General features: G+C 46.6%; 1 protein-coding gene across 4 annotated transcripts in view; it reads right to left on the bottom strand.

The window, feature by feature from the left end:
• Positions 1-19,136, bottom strand: part of cntn1b (contactin 1b) — a 683,679-nt gene that overhangs the window by 96,824 nt on the left and 567,719 nt on the right. For all 4 annotated transcript variants that reach the window (XM_080190723.1, XM_080190722.1, XM_080190724.1 and 1 more), the window contains one exon: positions 15,878-15,981. In XM_080190723.1, coding sequence (XP_080046849.1) covers positions 15,878-15,981 — 104 coding nt within the window. The remainder of the gene's footprint in view (positions 1-15,877; positions 15,982-19,136) is intronic.

Below are 19,136 nucleotides of genomic sequence, written 5' to 3'. Positions count from 1 at the left end.
AATGGAACCATAATTATTAAACAAAATATGGCGGTGGGCTGTTGATTTTGGCACCCAGCCAACTACTGTGTTATGGGTGACATCTCAGGGATGGGCTGGATGATGGTGGGCTTGCTAGTCCATGTATTTTATGTGCCCACCTTCCCTCCCCCCTCCCCACCCTCTCCCGCCCCCACACAGCTGAAACACACCATGGTGAGGGCTGTAAAAGTTAGCTAAAGGTGAGCATTTGTTGCCTACCGCTAATCGTCTTCAAGTACAAGGTGGTCAATTGAATGGCTCGCTAGACATTTCAGTCAACCACATTGCTGGGGGCCAGGAGTCACAGGCAGGTCAGATCAAGTAAAGACCAGCAGACTTCCGACCCTAAACGGCAGTTAGTAAACCAGATAGAAATTTACAACAATCCCATTATGGATATTAGCTTTTTATTCCAGATTTATTTAACAAGCGGAATTTAAATTGCCCCGATGTTGTGGTGGATAGTTAGTCCAAACCTCTTGATTACTAGCCCAGTAACAGGACCACTATGTTACAGTAGCTGTGCTAATTGAGAAACTTCGAGCTAAAAGACTGACAACTTGTTCAAATAAAGTGCCAAACTGCAAATGGCAAGTAGAATGTTACTTATCGTTCCATCAGCTGGTTGGAATGACTTGTCCATCTGCTTGGATTTTTGAAATGGCTACAGCATGTGTCATAAATGTTTCTGCATAAGCCATTGCTTCAACGATGCAGTGTTCCAATTTTCTGTGCGTCACTAAATGTCCTGCCTGAAAAATTCCACTTCATTCCTACCAGAACTTTTGCCTTATTAGTGTCTTTCACGTAGTAAATCATCCCAAGGTACTTCGCAGGAGAATACACAGATAGAAATTGATAGCTAGCTAATGGGACGGCACAGTGGTTAGCACTGTCAGGGGCCTGGGTTCAATTCCAGCCTCAGGTGACTGTCTGTGTGGAGCCTGCATGTTCTCCCTCTGCATCGACTCAAGAACAGCTTCTTCCCAGTTGCCATCAAACTTTTGAACAGAACTACCATATACTAAGTTGATCTTCCTCTACACCCTAGCTATGACTGTAACGCTACATTCTGCAATCACTCCTTTCCTTCCCTAGTACAGCATACTTTGTCTGTATAGTTTTCACAGTACACTAATACATGTAATAACAATAAATCAAATCAAAACAAATCAAATCAAAGTCTCTGCATGATTTTCTTCTGGGTGCTCCAGTTTCCTCCCACTGTCTAAAAATGTGCAGGTTAAGTGGATTAGCCATTTTAAATTGTGCCTTAGTGTGAGGGGGATTTGCAGGGTAAATACATGGGGATAGGTCCCGGATGGAATTGTTCTCGGTGCAGGCTCGATGGGCCGAATAGCTTCCTTCTGCCCTGCATGGATTCTATCTTTCTATAATGAAGGAGACATTATGGACAGGTGATCAAGTTTGGTCCATAGGATGGATATTAAACAAAGAAATGATCTGGGAAGGAATTCTAGTGCTTGGGTCCCAAAGGATAACCATGAAAAGCACCAACAATGGGATGAAGGATGGGCCCCAAGGCAGAATTGGAAGAACACAAAGACTTAACTGGGTCGTAGGGCTGGAGGAGGTTTACGCTGCAGATCATATTAACAAAATAACAGCTACCAAAGAACAACAAATGCCAACAAGTCATTCTCCAGTTGGTGGTCAGTGAAAACAAAGTCTTTATCTTTTCATTGCAGCTGTAAGGTGGAAAATCCCATCACGGCGAACAATGAAATTTGAATTCAATAAAATCTGGAATTAAAAGGGGAAAGGACAGTGGGTTGTGTGGACAGTGAGTGGGGTGTGTGGACAGTAGAGGGGTGGAGATTGCAGAGGAATGTGGACATTGGGGGTGTGGACGGTAAGGGGTGTGGACAGTGGGGGGTAAGGACAGTGGGGGGTGTGGACAGTGGGGGGTAAGGACAGTGGGGGGTAAGGACAGTGGGGGGTATGGACAGTGGGGGGTGTGGACAGTGGGGGGTGTGGACAGTGGGGGGTGTGGACAGTGGGGGGTGTGGACAGTGGGGGGTGTGGACAGTGGGGGGTGTGGACAGTGGGGGGTGTGGACAGTGGGGGGTGTGGACAGTGGGGGGTGTGGACAGTGGGGGGTGTGGACAGTGGGGGGTGTGGACAGTGGGGGGTGTGGACAGTGGGGGGTAAGGACAGTGGGGGGTAAGGACAGTGGGGGGTAAGGACAGTGGGGGGTAAGGACAGTGGGGGGTAAGGACAGTGGGGGGTAAGGACAGTGGGGGGTAAGGACAGTGGGGGGTATGGACAGTGGGGGGTATGGACAGTGGGGGGTATGGACAGTGGGGGGTATGGACAGTGGGGGGTAAGGACAGTGGGGGGTAAGGACAGTGGGGGGTAAGGACAGTGGGGGGTATGGACAGTGGGTGTGTGCATAGTGGGGGAGGGGTGTGGACAGTGGGGGTGTGTGTACAGTGGGGGTGTGTGTACAATTGGTGGTGTGGACAGTGGGGTGGCATGTGGACTGTGGAGGTGGTGGTGGACAGTGGGGGAGGTGTGGGCATTGGGTAAGGTGTGGACAGTGGGGGGGCTATGGACCGTGGGGGGGCTGTGGACCGTGGGGGGGCTGTGGACCGTGGGGGGGCTGTGGACCGTGGGGGGGCTGTGGACCGTGGGGGGGGTGCGGGCAGGGGGGGTGCGGGCAGCGGGGGGTGCGGGCAGCAGGGGGTGCGGGCAGCGGGGGGTGCGGGCAGCGGGGGGTGCGGGCAGCGGGGGGTGCGGGCAGCGGGGGGTGCGGGCAGCGGGGGGTGCGGGCAGCGGGGGGTGCGGGCAGCGGGGGGTGCGGGCAGCGGGGGGTGAGGGCAGCGGGGGGTGAGGGCAGCGGAGGTGTAGACGGGAGGCTTGGACAGTGAGGGGTGTGGAGAGTGAGGGGTGTGGAGAGTGAGGGGTGTGGACAGTGAGGGGTGTGGAGAGTGAGGGGTGTGGACAGTGAGGGGTGTGGAGAGTGAGGGGTGTGGAGAGTGAGGGGTGTGGAGAGTGAGGGGTGTGGAGAGTGAGGGGTGTGGAGAGTGAGGGGTGTGGAGAGTGAGGGGTGTGGAGAGTGAGGGGTGTGGAGAGTGAGGGGTGTGGAGAGTGGAGGGTGTGGACAGCAATTGGTATGAACGGTGGGGGGGCGTGGACAGTGTAGGAGAATTGTGGAGAGTGGGAGGGGTTGTGGGCATGGGAGATGCGGACAGTGGGGTTGTGAACGGGAATGTGTGGGCAGTGGGTGGTGCGGACAGTGGGTGGTGCGGACAGTGGGTGGTGCGGACAGTGGGTGGTGCGGACAGTGGGTGGTGCGGATGGGGGAATGTGGACAGCAAAGGGGTTCTGGACAGCAAAGGGGGTGTGGACAGTGGGGGAGTGGGGACAGTGGGGGAGTGGGGACAGTGGGGGAGTGGGGACAGTGGGGGAGTGGGGACAGTGGGGGAGTGGGGACAGTAGGCGCTGTAGACAGTGGGCGCTGTAGACAGTGGGCGCTGTAGACAGTGGGCGCTGTACATAGAACATAGAACATAGAACATAGAACATTACAGCACAGAACAGGCCCTTCGGCCCACGATGTTGCACCGACCAGTTACAAAAACAATGACCCACTAGCCTATACCAATCCCTTTTCGTCCATAAACCTATCCACAGATCTCTTAAACGCCCCCAAACTAGGCGCATTTACAACTGCAGCAGGCAGGGCATTCCAATCCCTCACCACCCTCTGGGTAAAGAACTTACCCCTGACATCCGTCCTATAACTACCCCCCCTTAATTTAAAGCCATGCCCCCTCGTGCTAGCTTTCTCCATCCGAGGAAAAAGGCTATCACTATCCACCCTATCTAAACCTCTAATCATCTTATATGTTTCAAAAAGATCCCCTCTTAGCCGCCTTCTTTCCAACGAAAACAACCCTAAATCCCTCAGTGTCTCCTCATAGGACCTCCCCACCATACCAGGCAACATCCTGGTAAACCTCCTCTGCACCCTCTCCAAAGCCTCCACATCCTTCTTGTAATGTGGGGACCAGAACTGCACACAGTACTCCAAGTGCGGCCGCACCAGAGTAGTGTACAGTTGCAACATGACGCTGCGACTCCTAAATTCAATCCCCCTACCAATAAACGCCAAGACACCGTACGCCTTCTTAACAACCTTATCTACTTGATTCCCAACTTTCAGGGATCTATGTACACATACACCTAGATCCCTCTGTTCATCCACACTATTCAAAGTCCTCCCGTTAGCCCTAAACTCGACACATCTGTTGCTCCTACCAAAGTGAATTACCTCACACTTCTGTAGACAGTGGGCGCTGTGGACAGTGGGCGCTGTGGACAGTGGGCGCTGTGGACAGTGGGGGTTGTGGACAGCGGGGGTTGTGGACAGTGGGGGTTGTGGACAGTGTGAGGGATGGACAGTGGAGGGGATTGAGGACAGTGGAGGGGGGTGGGGACAGTGGAAGGGGGTGTGGACAGTGGGAGAGGATGTGGACAGTGGGGAGGGGTGTGAACAGCACAGGGTGTGGATAGTGAGGGTGTGGATAGTGAGGGTGTGGACAGTGGTAGGGGTGGACAATGGAAGGGGTGGACAATGGGCAGGGGGTGGACAATGGGCAGGGGGTGGACAATGGGCAGGGGGTGGACAATGGGCAGGGGGTGGACAATGGGCAGGGGGTGGACAATGGGCAGGGGGATGGACAGTGGGGTTGTGGACAGTGGGAAGGGCGGAGAAAGAGGAGTGTGGATAATGGGGGATGTGGACATTGAGGTTTATGGACAGTAGAGGGGTGTGGTCAGCAGATGGATGTGGACAATGGGAGTTGTGGACAATGGGAGGGGTGGAGGCTGTGAAGGAGTGTGGACAGCGTGTGGTCTGGAAAATTAGGGGGTGATTGTGAACAGTGGGGGGTGTGGTCAGTGGGGGGATGTGGACAGCGAGGTGTGTGGACAGTGGGGGATATGGGCATTGGGGGGTGTTGTGGACAATTGGGGCTGTAGACCGTGGGGGTTGTGGACAGCGCAGGTTGTGCATAGTGGAGGGTATGGACAGTGGAGGTGGCGTGGTCATTGGAGGGAGCGCGTGGACAGTGGAGGGGTTGCAGACAGTGGGGGGAGTAGACATTGGGAGTGTGATCAGTGGGAGTGTGGACAGCGGTGAGGGCGGACAGCGGGAGGGGCGGACAGCGGGAGGGGCGGACAGCGGGAGGGGCGGACAGCGGGAGGGGCGGACAGTCAGGAGGGGTGGACAGTCAGGAGGGGTGGACAGTGGGGGGGGGGATGGACAATTAGAGGGGCGCGGACAGTGGAAGGGCGCGGACAGTGGAAGGGCGCGGACAGTGGAAGGGCGCGGACAGTGGGGGGTATGGGCACTGGGGGGGTGTGGACAGTGGGAGTGGCATGGACAGTGAGGGGAGGTGTGGTCAGTGGAGGGACGGTGCAGACAGTGGAGGGGGTTGTGGACAGTGGCGTGGTGGACAGTGGGGGGTGTGGACAGTGGGAGGGTGGATAGTGGGAGGGGGTGGACAGTGTGGCTATGCAGACAGTGGGAAGGGGTAGACAATGGGGGGAGGTGTGAACAGTGAAAGGTGTGGACAGAGGAGTGTGTGGACAGTGGGGTTGTGGACAGGGGAGGGTTGGACAGTGGTGGGTGGAGAGTGGGGCAGGTGTACAGTGGGAAGGGGGTGGACAGTGGGGCATGTGTACAGTGGGGGTTGTGGACAGTAGGAGGGGATGGACAATGGGAGAGGGGTGGACAGTTGGAGGCGTATGGACAGTGGGCAGTGTGGACAGTGGGCATTATGTAGACCATTTAGGATTGAGATGAAGAGAAATTTCTTCAGTTAGAGGGTAGTGAACCTGTGGAATTCTCTATCACAGAAGGCTGTGGAGGCTAAGTCACTAAATACCTTCAAGAAAGAGATACAATTTTGTTATTTTAATGGCATCAAGGAGTTTGGTGAGAAAGCCACCAGGATCAACTATGATCATATTGAATGGTGCAGCAGGCTGGAAGGGCCGAATGCCCTAATTCTTATATTGTTGTAGAAAATTTTTCTGAACATACTCTTGGAACTCTTGGCCCTTTACACTACGATCATCCTATCTATATTTGGATAATTCAAGACACCATTATAACTACTGTATAACTCTTGCACCTCTCTGTAATTCATTTGCATTTTTTTTGCTCTACGTATCCTTCCCACTAGTTGGTGGTGCATAGACTACACTGAGAAATTGCACCATTTTTGTTCCTTAGCTCTAGCCAAATAGATTCAGTTCTTGATCCCTCAGGGACATCCTCGCTCTCCAGGACTGGAGTGCCCTCCTTTATCAAAACTGTCATTCCTCCCCCTTTCCTGAATACCTTGTAGCCAGGAATATTTAACAACCAGCCCTAGCCTTCTTTGAGCCAGGTCTCAGTTTTCACCACAACATTGTTCTTCCATATGCCTCACTATAACTCACCAATTTTATTGACCACACTGTGATTCACATACATGCACATTAACCCTGATTTAAACTTCGTACTTTCTCAGTTATACTGATCCCACCAAATAACTCCCTACTCTGTGCTGTCTGTTTCTTCCAGTATTCTGTGCACTTGGTATTCCTGTATAATATTTCATCCTGGTTCCCACACCCTTGCCACATTGGTTCAATCCCTCCCAACAGCACTAGCAAGGACCTCAATTCCAGCTCTATTCAGATGCAACAGATCAGGCCTGTACAGCTTCCATCTCTCCCAGAGCTGGTCTTAAAGTCCCAAGAATCTAAAGCTCTCCCTCCTGCATCATCTCTGTCACTACGCATTCATCTGCTTCATCTACCTATATTTACTTGTGTCTAGCTTAGGGCCAAGCCACAGAGGTCTCGAGGTCCTGTGTGTTAATTTCTTACCTAGCTCCATAAATTCTGAATGCAGCACCCCATCTCTCTTTCGAACTACGTCATTGTTACTAGTGCAACTGTTCACTCCACCTCCACCACCACTCAGTGCAATTTGCAGTCGTTTAGTCACATGTTTGACCCTGGCAGCAGAGAGGCAACACACCATCCTGGATTCATGTCAGCTACTGCAGAAACACCTGTCTATTCCCCTGCATTGCTCTTGCACCCGTTCTGTACAGATGAGCCCCCCCAAGCTTCCACCGATTGGACTCTAGATGCTCTCCACAGCTGAGTATCATCCTCATCAGTATTCACAACTGAGGAGCAACTTTTTTTTTACACAGAGAGTGGTATGTGTGCAGAGTGGGTTGTTGGAGGAAGTGGTTGAGGCAGGGACTTTGACAACATTTAAAAGGCATTTGGAGAGATAAATGGATAGGAAAGGTTTAGAGGGATTTGGGCCAAATGCAGGCAAATGGGGTTAGCTTAGATGAGCTTTTTGGTTGGCATGGATCAGTTTGAGCCAAAGGGCCCATCTCCGTGCCATAGATTCTATGAATACTGGTTGGCGAACTCCTGCTCCATCTGCCTGTTTTGACTTCACTGTCTGGTGGTCACCCACTTCCTCTCTCCCTGCATCATCTTCAGCTGTGGGGTGACCACATCTAGAAACATGCTTTCCAGAAAGCTCACAGCGCCAAGGATGCACCACAGTGGCAGCAGCTGTTGCTCAAGTTCTGAAACTCAATCTTCTGCAAGTGACAACACTTTCTGCACAAATGATTATCTGGAATGGGGGAAGCATTCTGAATTCCCAGTAGCACAGGATGTGCATCCTAGAGGATAGGGAAGACCTGCTATTCTATCTGTTAGTCAATAACTTTGCTACTGTTAAAAGCCTGAGGCCATGTACCAATCGACTCAAGAACAGCTTCTTCCCTGCTGCCATTGGACTTTTAAATGGACCTACCTTGCACTAAGTTGATTTTTTTCTACACCCTAGCTATGACTGTAACACCACATTCTGCACTCTCTCCTTCCCTTCTCTATGAAACGTATGTTTTGTCTGTACAGTGTGCAAGAAACAATATTTTTCACTGTATTTCAAATCATGTGACAGTAATAAATCAAATCAAAAAAACTTTAAAGATCCTAATAAACTTTACTGCCATCAATAAACCTAATACACTTTACCACCATGAATAAACCATTTGAACAACCTCCTCAAACATCCCCATCTGTCTGTAAGGAAGCTAATTTCATGTGTAAAATGTGTATTACAAAGTCATTTAACATTACTCTCACGTTCTGGACAGCACCTCACCCAGTTTTACTTCAGTTAATCATTACGACATGTTGCCAGCTGTGACCATGTTTCTTCACTAAATCAGTTTAGCCTTGTGGCAATATATAATAACCTTAAATAATTCCAGGTTAGATGAAAACGATACTGAGTTAACAATTTCTGCACAAACAGATAACTTGTTTTTCATGACGTTGAAGAATTGGTCAGGATACCAGGAGAACTCACCTGTTCTGTGGCAAAGTGGTTAGCACCGCTGCCTCACAGTAATGAGATCCAGGTTCAATGCCAGCATTGGGTGTATTTGTGGAGTTTGTACATTCTCCCATGTTTGCGTGGGTTTCCTCTGGGTGCTCCGGTTTCCTCCCACAATCCAACAGTGTGCAGGTTAGGTGGACTGGCCATACTAAATTGCCCATTCGTGTCAGGGGAATTAGAAGGGTAAATACGTAGGGTTACAGGGATAGGCCTGGGTGGGATTGTTGTCAGTTTAGGCTCAATGGGCCAAATGGTCTCCTTCTGAATTGTAGGGATTATGAATAGCACTATGGGTCTCAAATCCACCTTAGAGTGAAGACTACACATCAGCACTTCCACTTAAATGTCAGCTTAGGTTATGTTCTGAATTTCTGGATTGGAACTGGAATCTACAATCCCTGTTTCAGAGGCGAGTGCTACAATTGAGTCATAGTTGATACCCAAGACATAGTTCTGAAGTATTTTTGTAATCAGGAAAATTCAGGTGCTTGGCTTTCCTGGATAAGAACTTTACCAAAGTGCTCATGACACTACCAGTGCTAACAACAGTGCATTATACTCTGGCTCAATAATATCATCACTATTGTCATAGAATCATTACAGGGCAAGAGGCGGCCATTTGGCCCATCGAGTCTGCACAGCCCACAATCCCACTCAGGCCCTATCTCCATGACCCCACTTATTTACCTGCTTGTTCCCCTGTCAGTAAGGGTCAATTTAATATGGCCAATCAACCTGACCTGCACATTTTTGGACTGTGGGAAGAAACACAAGCACCCAAAGGAAACCCACATAGACATGGGGAGAATGTGCAAACTCCACACAGATAGTGACCCAAGGCTGGAATTGAACCTGGGTCTTTAGCTCTGTGAGGCAGCTAACCATTGCGCCACCATGCTGTCCTTAGCTTCTTCATTAACCTGCTAATACCATGCCATCAACATCATGGTCTAAAATGAGCTGTGGATTCTTGGTAAAGATGTATGATGTGTGAGTTTGGTAATCAAATCTAATTTTCCTTCTTGTATGGATCAACTGAGGCAGTTGTTTCCTGTCTGGGAGTACAGCCTGTTGTTTGATCACACTCTCCCCCAGTTTATAATCAGTGAACCAGTGGGATGATCATACCCGATTTCTTTGTCCATTGGTCAGAGAGGGAAGACAATAAGGCAGCACCCTGTTTCTTATCATTACCCAAAGTGTGTGAGGATATTGCAGAAAGACAAGCTGAGGTGAAGAAATAGCCAATCATGAAGTAGCATCCAGGGACAGGTGAGGCATGGTCCTTCTGGAACCACACCCCAGTAATGAGGCAGCCTTTCAGGAATGCAGAAGTAAAAAAGTGGCCAAAAATATAAAGCGAAATAAAACATTTTCCTCATCTGAAACAGCATGATGCGACATGACTATTCCTGAGCCAACAGAAGATGACAAGGAGACTACAGGCATGAAAGCTGACTGCAAGGTTAAAATTCACACTTCGTTGCCAGCAACAATAAATCAAGCTTATACTTGGAAAACAAAACAGACAAATGTCTGATGCTTGTGTACACTGTAAAATGTAGCATTCTATGGGTCACTGGTCCCAACCCATAAACTGTTTACTTTAATAATGCTGTCACGCAATATCATTTCTGAAGCATCAAAGAAGATTAAATAGTGCCCACTGTGGATTTTTAAAAATTCTTTCTTGGGGGATACAGATGCCTTGGACAAGGCCAGAGTTGAGAAAGTAGTTGGTAGCCTTCTTGAACAGCTGCATCAGTGTGTTAAAGCTGACCCCATAGTGTTGTTAGGTAGGGAATCCAGGGTTTCGATCTCGTGTTGAAAAATACTCAAGTCATGCAGGTTTGTGACTTAGAGGAGAATCTGGGGTGTTGGAAGTTCTCATGTGCCATTTGTCCATCCAGCTAGTCGCAAACATGGGTTTGAAACATAGAGTGGGATTTTCCCCCTCTTCTGTAGCACGTTTCGCGGCAGCAGGAGGTGGCGCATGGTGGGATCTGATGGTCATTGCAGTCTGTGAATTGGTAATTGGTAATTGGTCTGTGAATCCTTCTTTCTAAAGGAAGAGTGTGAAGATGCAAACAAAAAACTATCCACAACTTCCATCATTTGAGGAATGAACACCATTACTGCAGAGCCACCGGTATCCATCTCTGCATTTGTTGGAGACATTGCTTCTCTCCAATCCACCAACTGAGGAACAAAATTAATGGCCCATGATGGAAGACATCACTAAAGCGACAAAAAAGTAGAGAAGCCCAATCAGTCATTAAGTGGTGCCAAGACTGAAGATAACAGGAAAGAAGACAGATTGAGGGGGTAAGAATTCCATAAAGTCTTGGGAAAGAAGATGTGCTTCAACTGAATAATGTGGAGCAGTGCATGATAAGCAAGTGGGACGACTTTGGAGGAATACTAACCCATAGCTGTATATTAGTAAAACAATGAGAAACATGAAAGGTTGTGATGTCAAGACAGGTCTGAGGGTAGAGTTTGATTCTCTACCATGGGGACAATCCTTTTCTTGTATTTATCCCAGAAACAAATGGAAAGTGTCAGTTGAGATCCCAATTATTGAAACCAGCAGGTGATAAAGGGCCCACGGAGAAGGTAGGTTGTTTATGTTTTTCATGGGATATGAGTGTTGCTGTGAAGGCCACCATTTGTTGCCTATCCCTAATTGCCCTTGAATTGAGTGGCTTGCTAGGCCATTTGACAGGGCAGTTTAGAGTCAACCACATTGCTGTGGGTCTGGAGTCACAAGACAGATTTCCCACCTTTAGTAAACCAGATGGGTTTTTGTAACAATCAACAATAGTTACTGAGGCTAGCTTTTAACTCCAGATTTTATTAATGGAGTTTAAATTACACCAGCTGCTGTGGTGGGATTTGAACCCATGTCCCCAGAGCATTAGTCTGGGCCTCCAGTTTACTAGTCCAATGATATTACCAGTATGCCACTATCTTCCTCCAGTGATAGCTTGCCATCTACCATCCTGGCAATCAAATGAGAGAATTATTCAAGTTTTGGATGAACTTGGCCTATGGGCAACTGTGAGCTGCTACAGAGAGATGTGGGATCAATACACTGGAGCAGCAGTAGATTCGCATCCAGAGGTTCACATTCCTGACAGTTAGTCCACTGTCAGTGGATGTCCTCATCAACTACTTTTTGAGCTACATTTTTTCTTTGCTGCTAGCACCCTGACAGTTACCACATGAAACAATCTTCAATGGTAGACAATGATGAGAATATAACTTTCTGCTTAAGAATGTTGATTTCAAATAGTCTTGGCTTAAAAAATGTCCAACAAGAGTTCACTGAACTTGTGAACTTCTAACCATCTAACTTTCTAAATGCTGGCGCCCACGAAAGTATAGTTCAGTGAACTGCGGGGTCTTTTTCTGGTGCATTCCTGAATTGATTAGGTAAACTGACGGATAACTGCAAAAAAAGGCCAGCATTTCTCTGTTATTGCTATTTTGTAAAGTTGTTCATAATTTGTTGAAGCAATGAAGTGAAGTTACATTACCTTTCTAGCCCTATCCGACCACAATACATTAGGAAACAAATGCCAAAGGCCATATCAGGATACTTTGGCAAATGTGGATTTAGAAATATAAAAAGAACAAAACTCAAGTTCTTATTATAATTGAGTTGCTTAATACAAACCTCATGTGCTGACGAGCATTTCCCTCTGCCCTGCCAGAAGTTCCACTGTAAACATTACAATGTACATCTTGATAAGATGACCCCCCCCCTCAATAAAAACTGCTTTGCTGATTTTGTCAAGTATTTAAAGGGATGAGATCTAATTGCAAAAGTGGCCAATACATACACCTAAGTAGATTTACCTGAAGTGGAACAATTATTTCTGTGGAGGCTGGCCACAGAATAATTATCATTTTCTCTCAAGTGCAGTGAAAAGTCCACCCTCTGCAATATCAACAATGTATTTTCTGGGCGATTACTGAAATTGTCTGATATCAAATGTCTCTTTTTTGTTCTTGTATGTATAGTAATTCAACACCTCAGGCATGAGAATGGATACAAATACAGTACAAATATCAAAAGAAGTGTTAGGTAGCTCTTTTCTACAAGAATGTGAAAGACAAATAACAAAAAACGCTGTGTGGCGATGATGTCCAACGCAAGGGTTTGTTCTCTGACAATCAAATGAGAGGAAAGAATTTAAATAGCAATGTATTGTATCTGACACATGGCCAAGTACTTCACAGACAGGAAAGCGCAAGAGACCATGAAATATAGGGCTCGATTTTATCATTGTGTCATGCGTTTAGGGGCACAAAAACATGGTAAAGTTGAGTGTGAGGCCATTAACACGATCCATGATTTGCATGCATTTAAGTTGAATTAATGAACTGCCTGCCCAACTTTATCAGCATTTCCCCCTTTACCGTCGTGTTCGTCAATCTGGAATCGTGCTGAAATGGGCATACAGAGGCCAGATCATTCTCTTGGGGTGTGTGTGTGTGTGCGTGAGGCCAGATGGATCTCTGGGGTGGGGGTCCGCTGCCACTCTGTGGGCGATTGGTGGGGAGGAAGGGGGCATGGAGTCGCAATCAGTCTGGATAGCAGGGGGTGGGTGGACAATGAGGACAATTATGTTGTGGGGGTGATATTTGTGGGGACCATCGCTCCCGCTTTTCGCTCCTGGGCCGCTTTTTCCAGCCCGGAAGCAATCTGACACGGGCGCACTTTTTCAAGTTCTTTTCTAACTGCAAACGCGCAGTTCAGAGCTCCAATCATTTCGGCTGCACTAAGTCCAACCCACGGCATGATTCGGACTCGCGATTTTTTTCAGGCTGAGTGCGTATGGGGGCGCCTGAAAACAGATTCCCAAGTTGGATCTGAATTGCACCCAGATTCAGCACTTAGAATAAAATGGTAAAATCAGGTCCATAATGCTCGCTTTGCTATGGGTGATCCGACAGGTAATTTTGAGTAAAGAAAGATCCACTAAACAGCGATGAGGAAAATGCTGAGGGTGGAACTTTACGGTCCCTTCCACCAGCGGGATCTTCTATTCCCACCATGTCAATTGGAATGGTACATTTTGTCCCGTGTCTCTTGGCAATGCAAAATGACCGTCAGTGCATGTGCACTGGTGTGTGCAGACGTCACTTTGCTGAATTGGAAAGCTATTGATGTCTTGATAATAGACAGGATATAATTCTGCTACAAGACGGTGGACTACTATATCTTTAGTAATGAGTAATTGGGACAGACTTGGTTCATAATCTAACTTTTAACCATATGTGTAGATAGCATAGTTGAATTCAAATTGAAATTTGAAAAGGAGAAACATTTTGAAAAGGAGTTCCAACGTAATCAGAAGCACAACTGTAGGGAATGACTGCAAATTGATCCTCTAAGTATATCAACACCACATTGTCCACTACAACCCAACTCCTTCTAACCCCACCAGCCCCCACCCCCACCCCGGGTTCAGGAACTGCCCGCAGTGAGCTTGAAATGGAGAAAAAGCCCATTTATTTCTGTGCATTGTGTTTCCTGATGATTCTTCTCACAAATCCGAAAGGATGTCCCTATTTCTTTGGAACTGGGAATGTGCTTGGACACAGTCAGAATATGTGTGCATTTGCTGCTTCATAGATTCAAAGTGTAAAACAGTAAACATGGTGGAGGAACCCAGGAACTATGTTTGTGTGACACTGGCAGCAAATACAGCTTAAGAAGAATGACTTGTTGACCTAATGTTAATGGTTCAGAGATGGATTTCAAAAACTACCCATCGTTCCTTGAAATTGTTCCATATACATCCTCAGCAACTATCTGAACGACGTGGAAAGGCAGATGAAGAAATAACTGGAATGGTGGACAATAAAGTCAGAGAATCCAAGTTTCAGCGTGTTGAACTGAACAACCAGAAAGAAATTGCTAATGCTTTGCAGAATTGACTCACTGATTTAAAATACAGAGCCTGAACAAGGGATTGTGGCTTGAGATTTAAAATTGTTTGAATATTTCCCATAAGTTTAAGACAGGAAGTAACAGCTTGACACATGAATGGCTTGGATAGTCTGATTTCAACAGTTGGATCAATCAGCAGCAGGGAAAATTAATCGTTCTAAAGTGACTGAAACACTCCCATCTGCTGCTAGTTCATCCTACTTTGATTCAATTCCCCCACAATCAATCACAGTAATTCTGTCACCATAGATGATGAGAGGGGGCTTTCAGTCTTCTGACTCAGGGGTATCAGCTGAGCCCAACTTTGTTACTCCAATGAAAATGAATTTCCACTAGAGTGAGCACGTAATCTAGGCTAATACCCAGTAGTACACAAGGTGTGCTGCTTCATCAGAGGTGTTAGGGCGAATGATCCTGTTCCGCCAGCCACAGGCGGGCGAGGGGCTGACCATGGAAAGGTCCTTCGATCTCGGATGGGATTTTCTGGTTTCAGGATGAGCGCAGCCAAAAAATCTTGATTTATCATGATGATAAATCAAGGCCAAATCTGCTGACTCAAGTGGGCGTAAAAGATCCCATGGCACTATTTCGAGATGTCCTGTGGCCTGGCCAATGTTTATCCTTCAGTCGAAATCACAAAATAGATTGTGAGAACTGCACAATTGGCTGCCCCACTTCCTACATTGCCACAGTGACTACACTTCAGAAGCACTCCTTTGGGTGTGGAGCAATTTGCATGTCCATAGTTGTGAAAAGTGCTATTTAAAGGTGAGTTTTTCCTTTTGAAACTACTGTCGCCTTGGTGAAGGGGATGCCCCCACAGTGCTTTTCAGTCTGGAGTTCTAGCATTCTGGTCTGGTCACATGAAGCAATGATAATATATGCCCAAGTCAGGTTGTTGTGTAACTTGAAAGGCAACTCGGTATTGATGGTGTTCCCATCTATTTGCTGCCCTTGTTCCTTTGGGCAGTGAATTCTGAAGATACGATGAAGGGAGACTTGGTAAGTTATTTTTATGCTTCTGCAGATAACATACACTACAGCCACAGTACAGTGAAGGAATAAATATTTAAGACAGTGGATGGTATATGTTTGCTTGACAGATATGCCATCCATTCGGCCCACGGTCAAGGGTTTCATAAATGGAAGGGCTGAGCAAATGGTTTTGTAATTGCCAATGTAGCTAAACAGGAGAGGTCCAATCTTGGGATATGTTACCTTACTGGAGTCCGCCCAATGTTCTTAGCCAAGTAGCGTGTGACTATTGCACTGATACAGACAATGTGATGATGTGTTCATTGTCAATATACACTGTTTGATAGAGAGGTAGTCCAGTTGTCGAAACTGTTGTCATGCAGATGTACCTCTTTAATATAAACACAGTATCATATCCTTTCACATACACCTCAGTCACATGACAGAAGAGCTCAACTTACTTCGTAGCCTTCCAGTGATGACTGGGTCACAGGCGACCACATGACTTCAATTTCTGAAGATGAGATGCTCCTGGCAGTCACATATGAAGGAGCTTCACTGGGCTCTAGTGATAGAATAAAACACTGGATGACTTGACTGCAATGAAACCAGTCAGGACATGGACATTTTTATTTACACTTGAAATGACATCAGTGGCCATGGCAATAAAATGTATATCCAGCTTGGGGCTCAAATTCTAAAATGTATTAATTTTACCCCACTGATAAATGAACGTGTCAAATTGCCATGGGTGATGCCTTAACAAAATTGTTAACATCAACACTCAATGACTTGATCACAGCAGCATCTGATGTTCAAGAAGGCAGCTCACCATCACCTTCAATTGGAAATGGGCAATAAATGCTTGCCTAGCAAATTCACCAAATTAATTTAAAAAAAGAGTACTTTCAGCACATCCCATCAAAAGGCAATGGATTTACAGTTTGCAATTATATAAACTTCTGGAGGGATTTTCAAGTATACAATTGACTAATGACCCATATTTTATGCTGCCTCTGAGATTATCTGCAATTTTTTTCAGTCAACTGTGACTGAAACCAGCATTTATTATTCTTAAGTCTCCAACCTGCACAATGTAAGAGGTGTCACCACACATAGATTTCTGATTGCTCCATATAAGATTGCCATAATCTGATTATTACTTTGGTTAATAATTTCCCTCATCGTTACCTCAGTGCTTACGGATCATTCGAGAAGGAAAACTTTTTTCCAGCTATTTCTTGTGTACATCAGTCAAGTCACCTTGTCAGTGAACTTATCATCACAAAATCCCAAGCTGTACAACAACAGGTAGTCCACCATCGTAAGTTTCCACTTAATTATATGTTATCTTTGTTTATAAAAATTCACTTAGACCAATTGAGAAACTCATAAGCTATGGGACTCAATAATTGAGATTTAATTAAACATGACAGAATTTGATATCGGGTTTCACTCAGTAGTTTTCTGCTCTATAAAGCAATGAATAGCAGTATCTCTAAAGGGGTACATCCACAGGTCAATCCCATGCTGACCTTCAGATCTGCCCATGTATTAGTGGGTTGATGAATATTTATCAGCGATGGCCAATTATTCTCCGTCCAAGTTAAAAACTCAGTATTACTGTAAAAAGAGACATGCTGTCAAAACATCTGGTCTTGCACTCATCAGGACAGATTCACAAGAATGCTAATTGTAAAGAAGAACAAATACTTTTCTTACATAGATAGTACACTTGCTATTCAGTTATTGAATGCCTTATCCAGTTCCCCAGTATTCGGAAGGATCCAAAAACAACATCCTGTGCTGAACTACAACCCCCATCAGGCATTATTGTCAATCATATCCAGGTCACAGCATGCTGAACCCTTGCCCTATGGTCCAGGATTAATGGCAGAAGCTGGCCTGGCACACTGCCATCCATCTCTTCCTTACCCCATACTGGCTGGGTCAAGCTCAGCAAAGAAATCAGTCTGATTTTAAGTTATCCTATTCCTCAGGACTCAAAATCCTGAAAATCCCAATTCAGTATGCATCCTGTCCTGAACATCTTGGATATGGAGTCCAGAACTTGTATTTGAATCCACAACTGCATGTAAGAGTTTTTTTACACCAGATAACGGGCTCTACTCTGCACTCAAATTCACCTTTGAAAAGAAGCTGTCATATCAGCTCCCTTTCCCTGAAATGTTAGTTGGGAAATGTGCCAATGGATTTACTCCTGCTGTCTATTGCAAGCTATCTTTACTAGTCAATATGTTGAGGTTCTTGAAGTTCCACGCACTGTAATATTGGCCTTATAGGCAGCCCCATAAATGGGGCCTAACCATTTGAGCAGCGTGCAAGCTTGATGCTGAAATAGGGAATGTCAAAGCCATTCTGCGAGATAATGGCTATGATCAGATCGTTGTCTGTTCTCCACTTTCCTACCCACTCCCCATAATCCCTTAATCATCATCATTCCTCCTGGTCTTGAATATATTCAATGATGGAGCACCCACAATTTCCTGGATGAAAGAATTCCAAATATTCATAACTCTCTGAGTGAAGAACTTTCCCTTAGCTCAGCCCTAAATTATTGACTTCTAAGCCTGAGACTGTGACCCCATGTTCTAGATCCCCTAGCCAGGGGGAACAACCTTTCAGTGTTTATCCTGTCAAGTGCTTTTAGAATTCATCTGCTTCAATAAGATCATCTCTCAATGTGTGCAGCTTCAGAACCATCCTCTCATCCCAGGAAATAATGTAGTGAACTTTCTCCAATGCAAGTGTAATCTTCCTTAGATATGGAAACCAAAACTGTATATGATATTTCAAGTATAAGAACATAAGAACATAAGAAATAGAAGCAGGAGTAGGCCATCCAGCCCTTCGAGCCTGCCCCGCCATTCAATAAGATCATGGCTGATCTGTCGTGGCTCAGTTCCACTTTCCCGCCCTCTCCCCATAACCCTTAATCCCCTCTCTTATCAAAAACCCATCAACCCGCGTCTTAAAAATATTTAGCGAGGCAGCCTCCACCACTTCAACGGGCAGAGAATTCCAGAGATTCACCACCCTTTGAGTGAAGAAGTTCCTCCTCAACTCCGTTCTAAACCGCCCCCCCTTTATCTTGAGGCTGTGCCCCCTAGTCCTACTGTCTTTTTTGAGCGGGAAGAGTCTCTCCACCTCTATCCTATCCATCCCATTCATCATCTTATACATCTCAATGAGATCTCCCCTCATTCTTCTAAACTCTAACAAGTGCAAGCCAAGTTTATTCAGCCTCTCCTCATAGCTCAACCCCCTCAACTCCAGTATCAGCCTAGTAAACCTCCTCTGCACTCCCTCCAAGGCCAAAATATCTTTGCGCAGGTGCGGCGCCCAAAACTGCACACAGTACTCCAGCTGCGGCCTCACCAATGCCCTATACAGCTGCAGCAAGACCTCCCTACTTTTATATTCAATCCCCCTCGCTATGAAGGCCAGCATCCCATTCACCTTCCTGACCAGCTGCTGCACCTGCAAGCTGGGTTTTTGCGACTCATGCACAAGGACCCCGAGGTCCCTCTGCACCGTCGCCTGCTGCAGTTTTTCGCCCCGTAAGTAATAGTCCTTCCTACCATTCTTCCTACCAAAGCGGACCACCTCACACTTGCCAACATTAAATTCCATTTGCCATTTCCTGGCCCATTCGCCCAGCCTATCTAGATCCTTCTGCAGGCTCTCCACACCCTCCGC

The sequence above is a fragment of the Carcharhinus amblyrhynchos genome, chromosome 6, assembly GCF_965287045.1.
Source record: "Carcharhinus amblyrhynchos chromosome 6, sCarAmb.v2.hapA, whole genome shotgun sequence".
NCBI classification, from domain to species: Eukaryota; Metazoa; Chordata; class Chondrichthyes; order Carcharhiniformes; family Carcharhinidae; genus Carcharhinus; species Carcharhinus amblyrhynchos.
The sequence above is the reverse complement of the archived record's forward strand: the minus strand, read 5'-3'. Positions and strand labels throughout refer to the sequence as shown.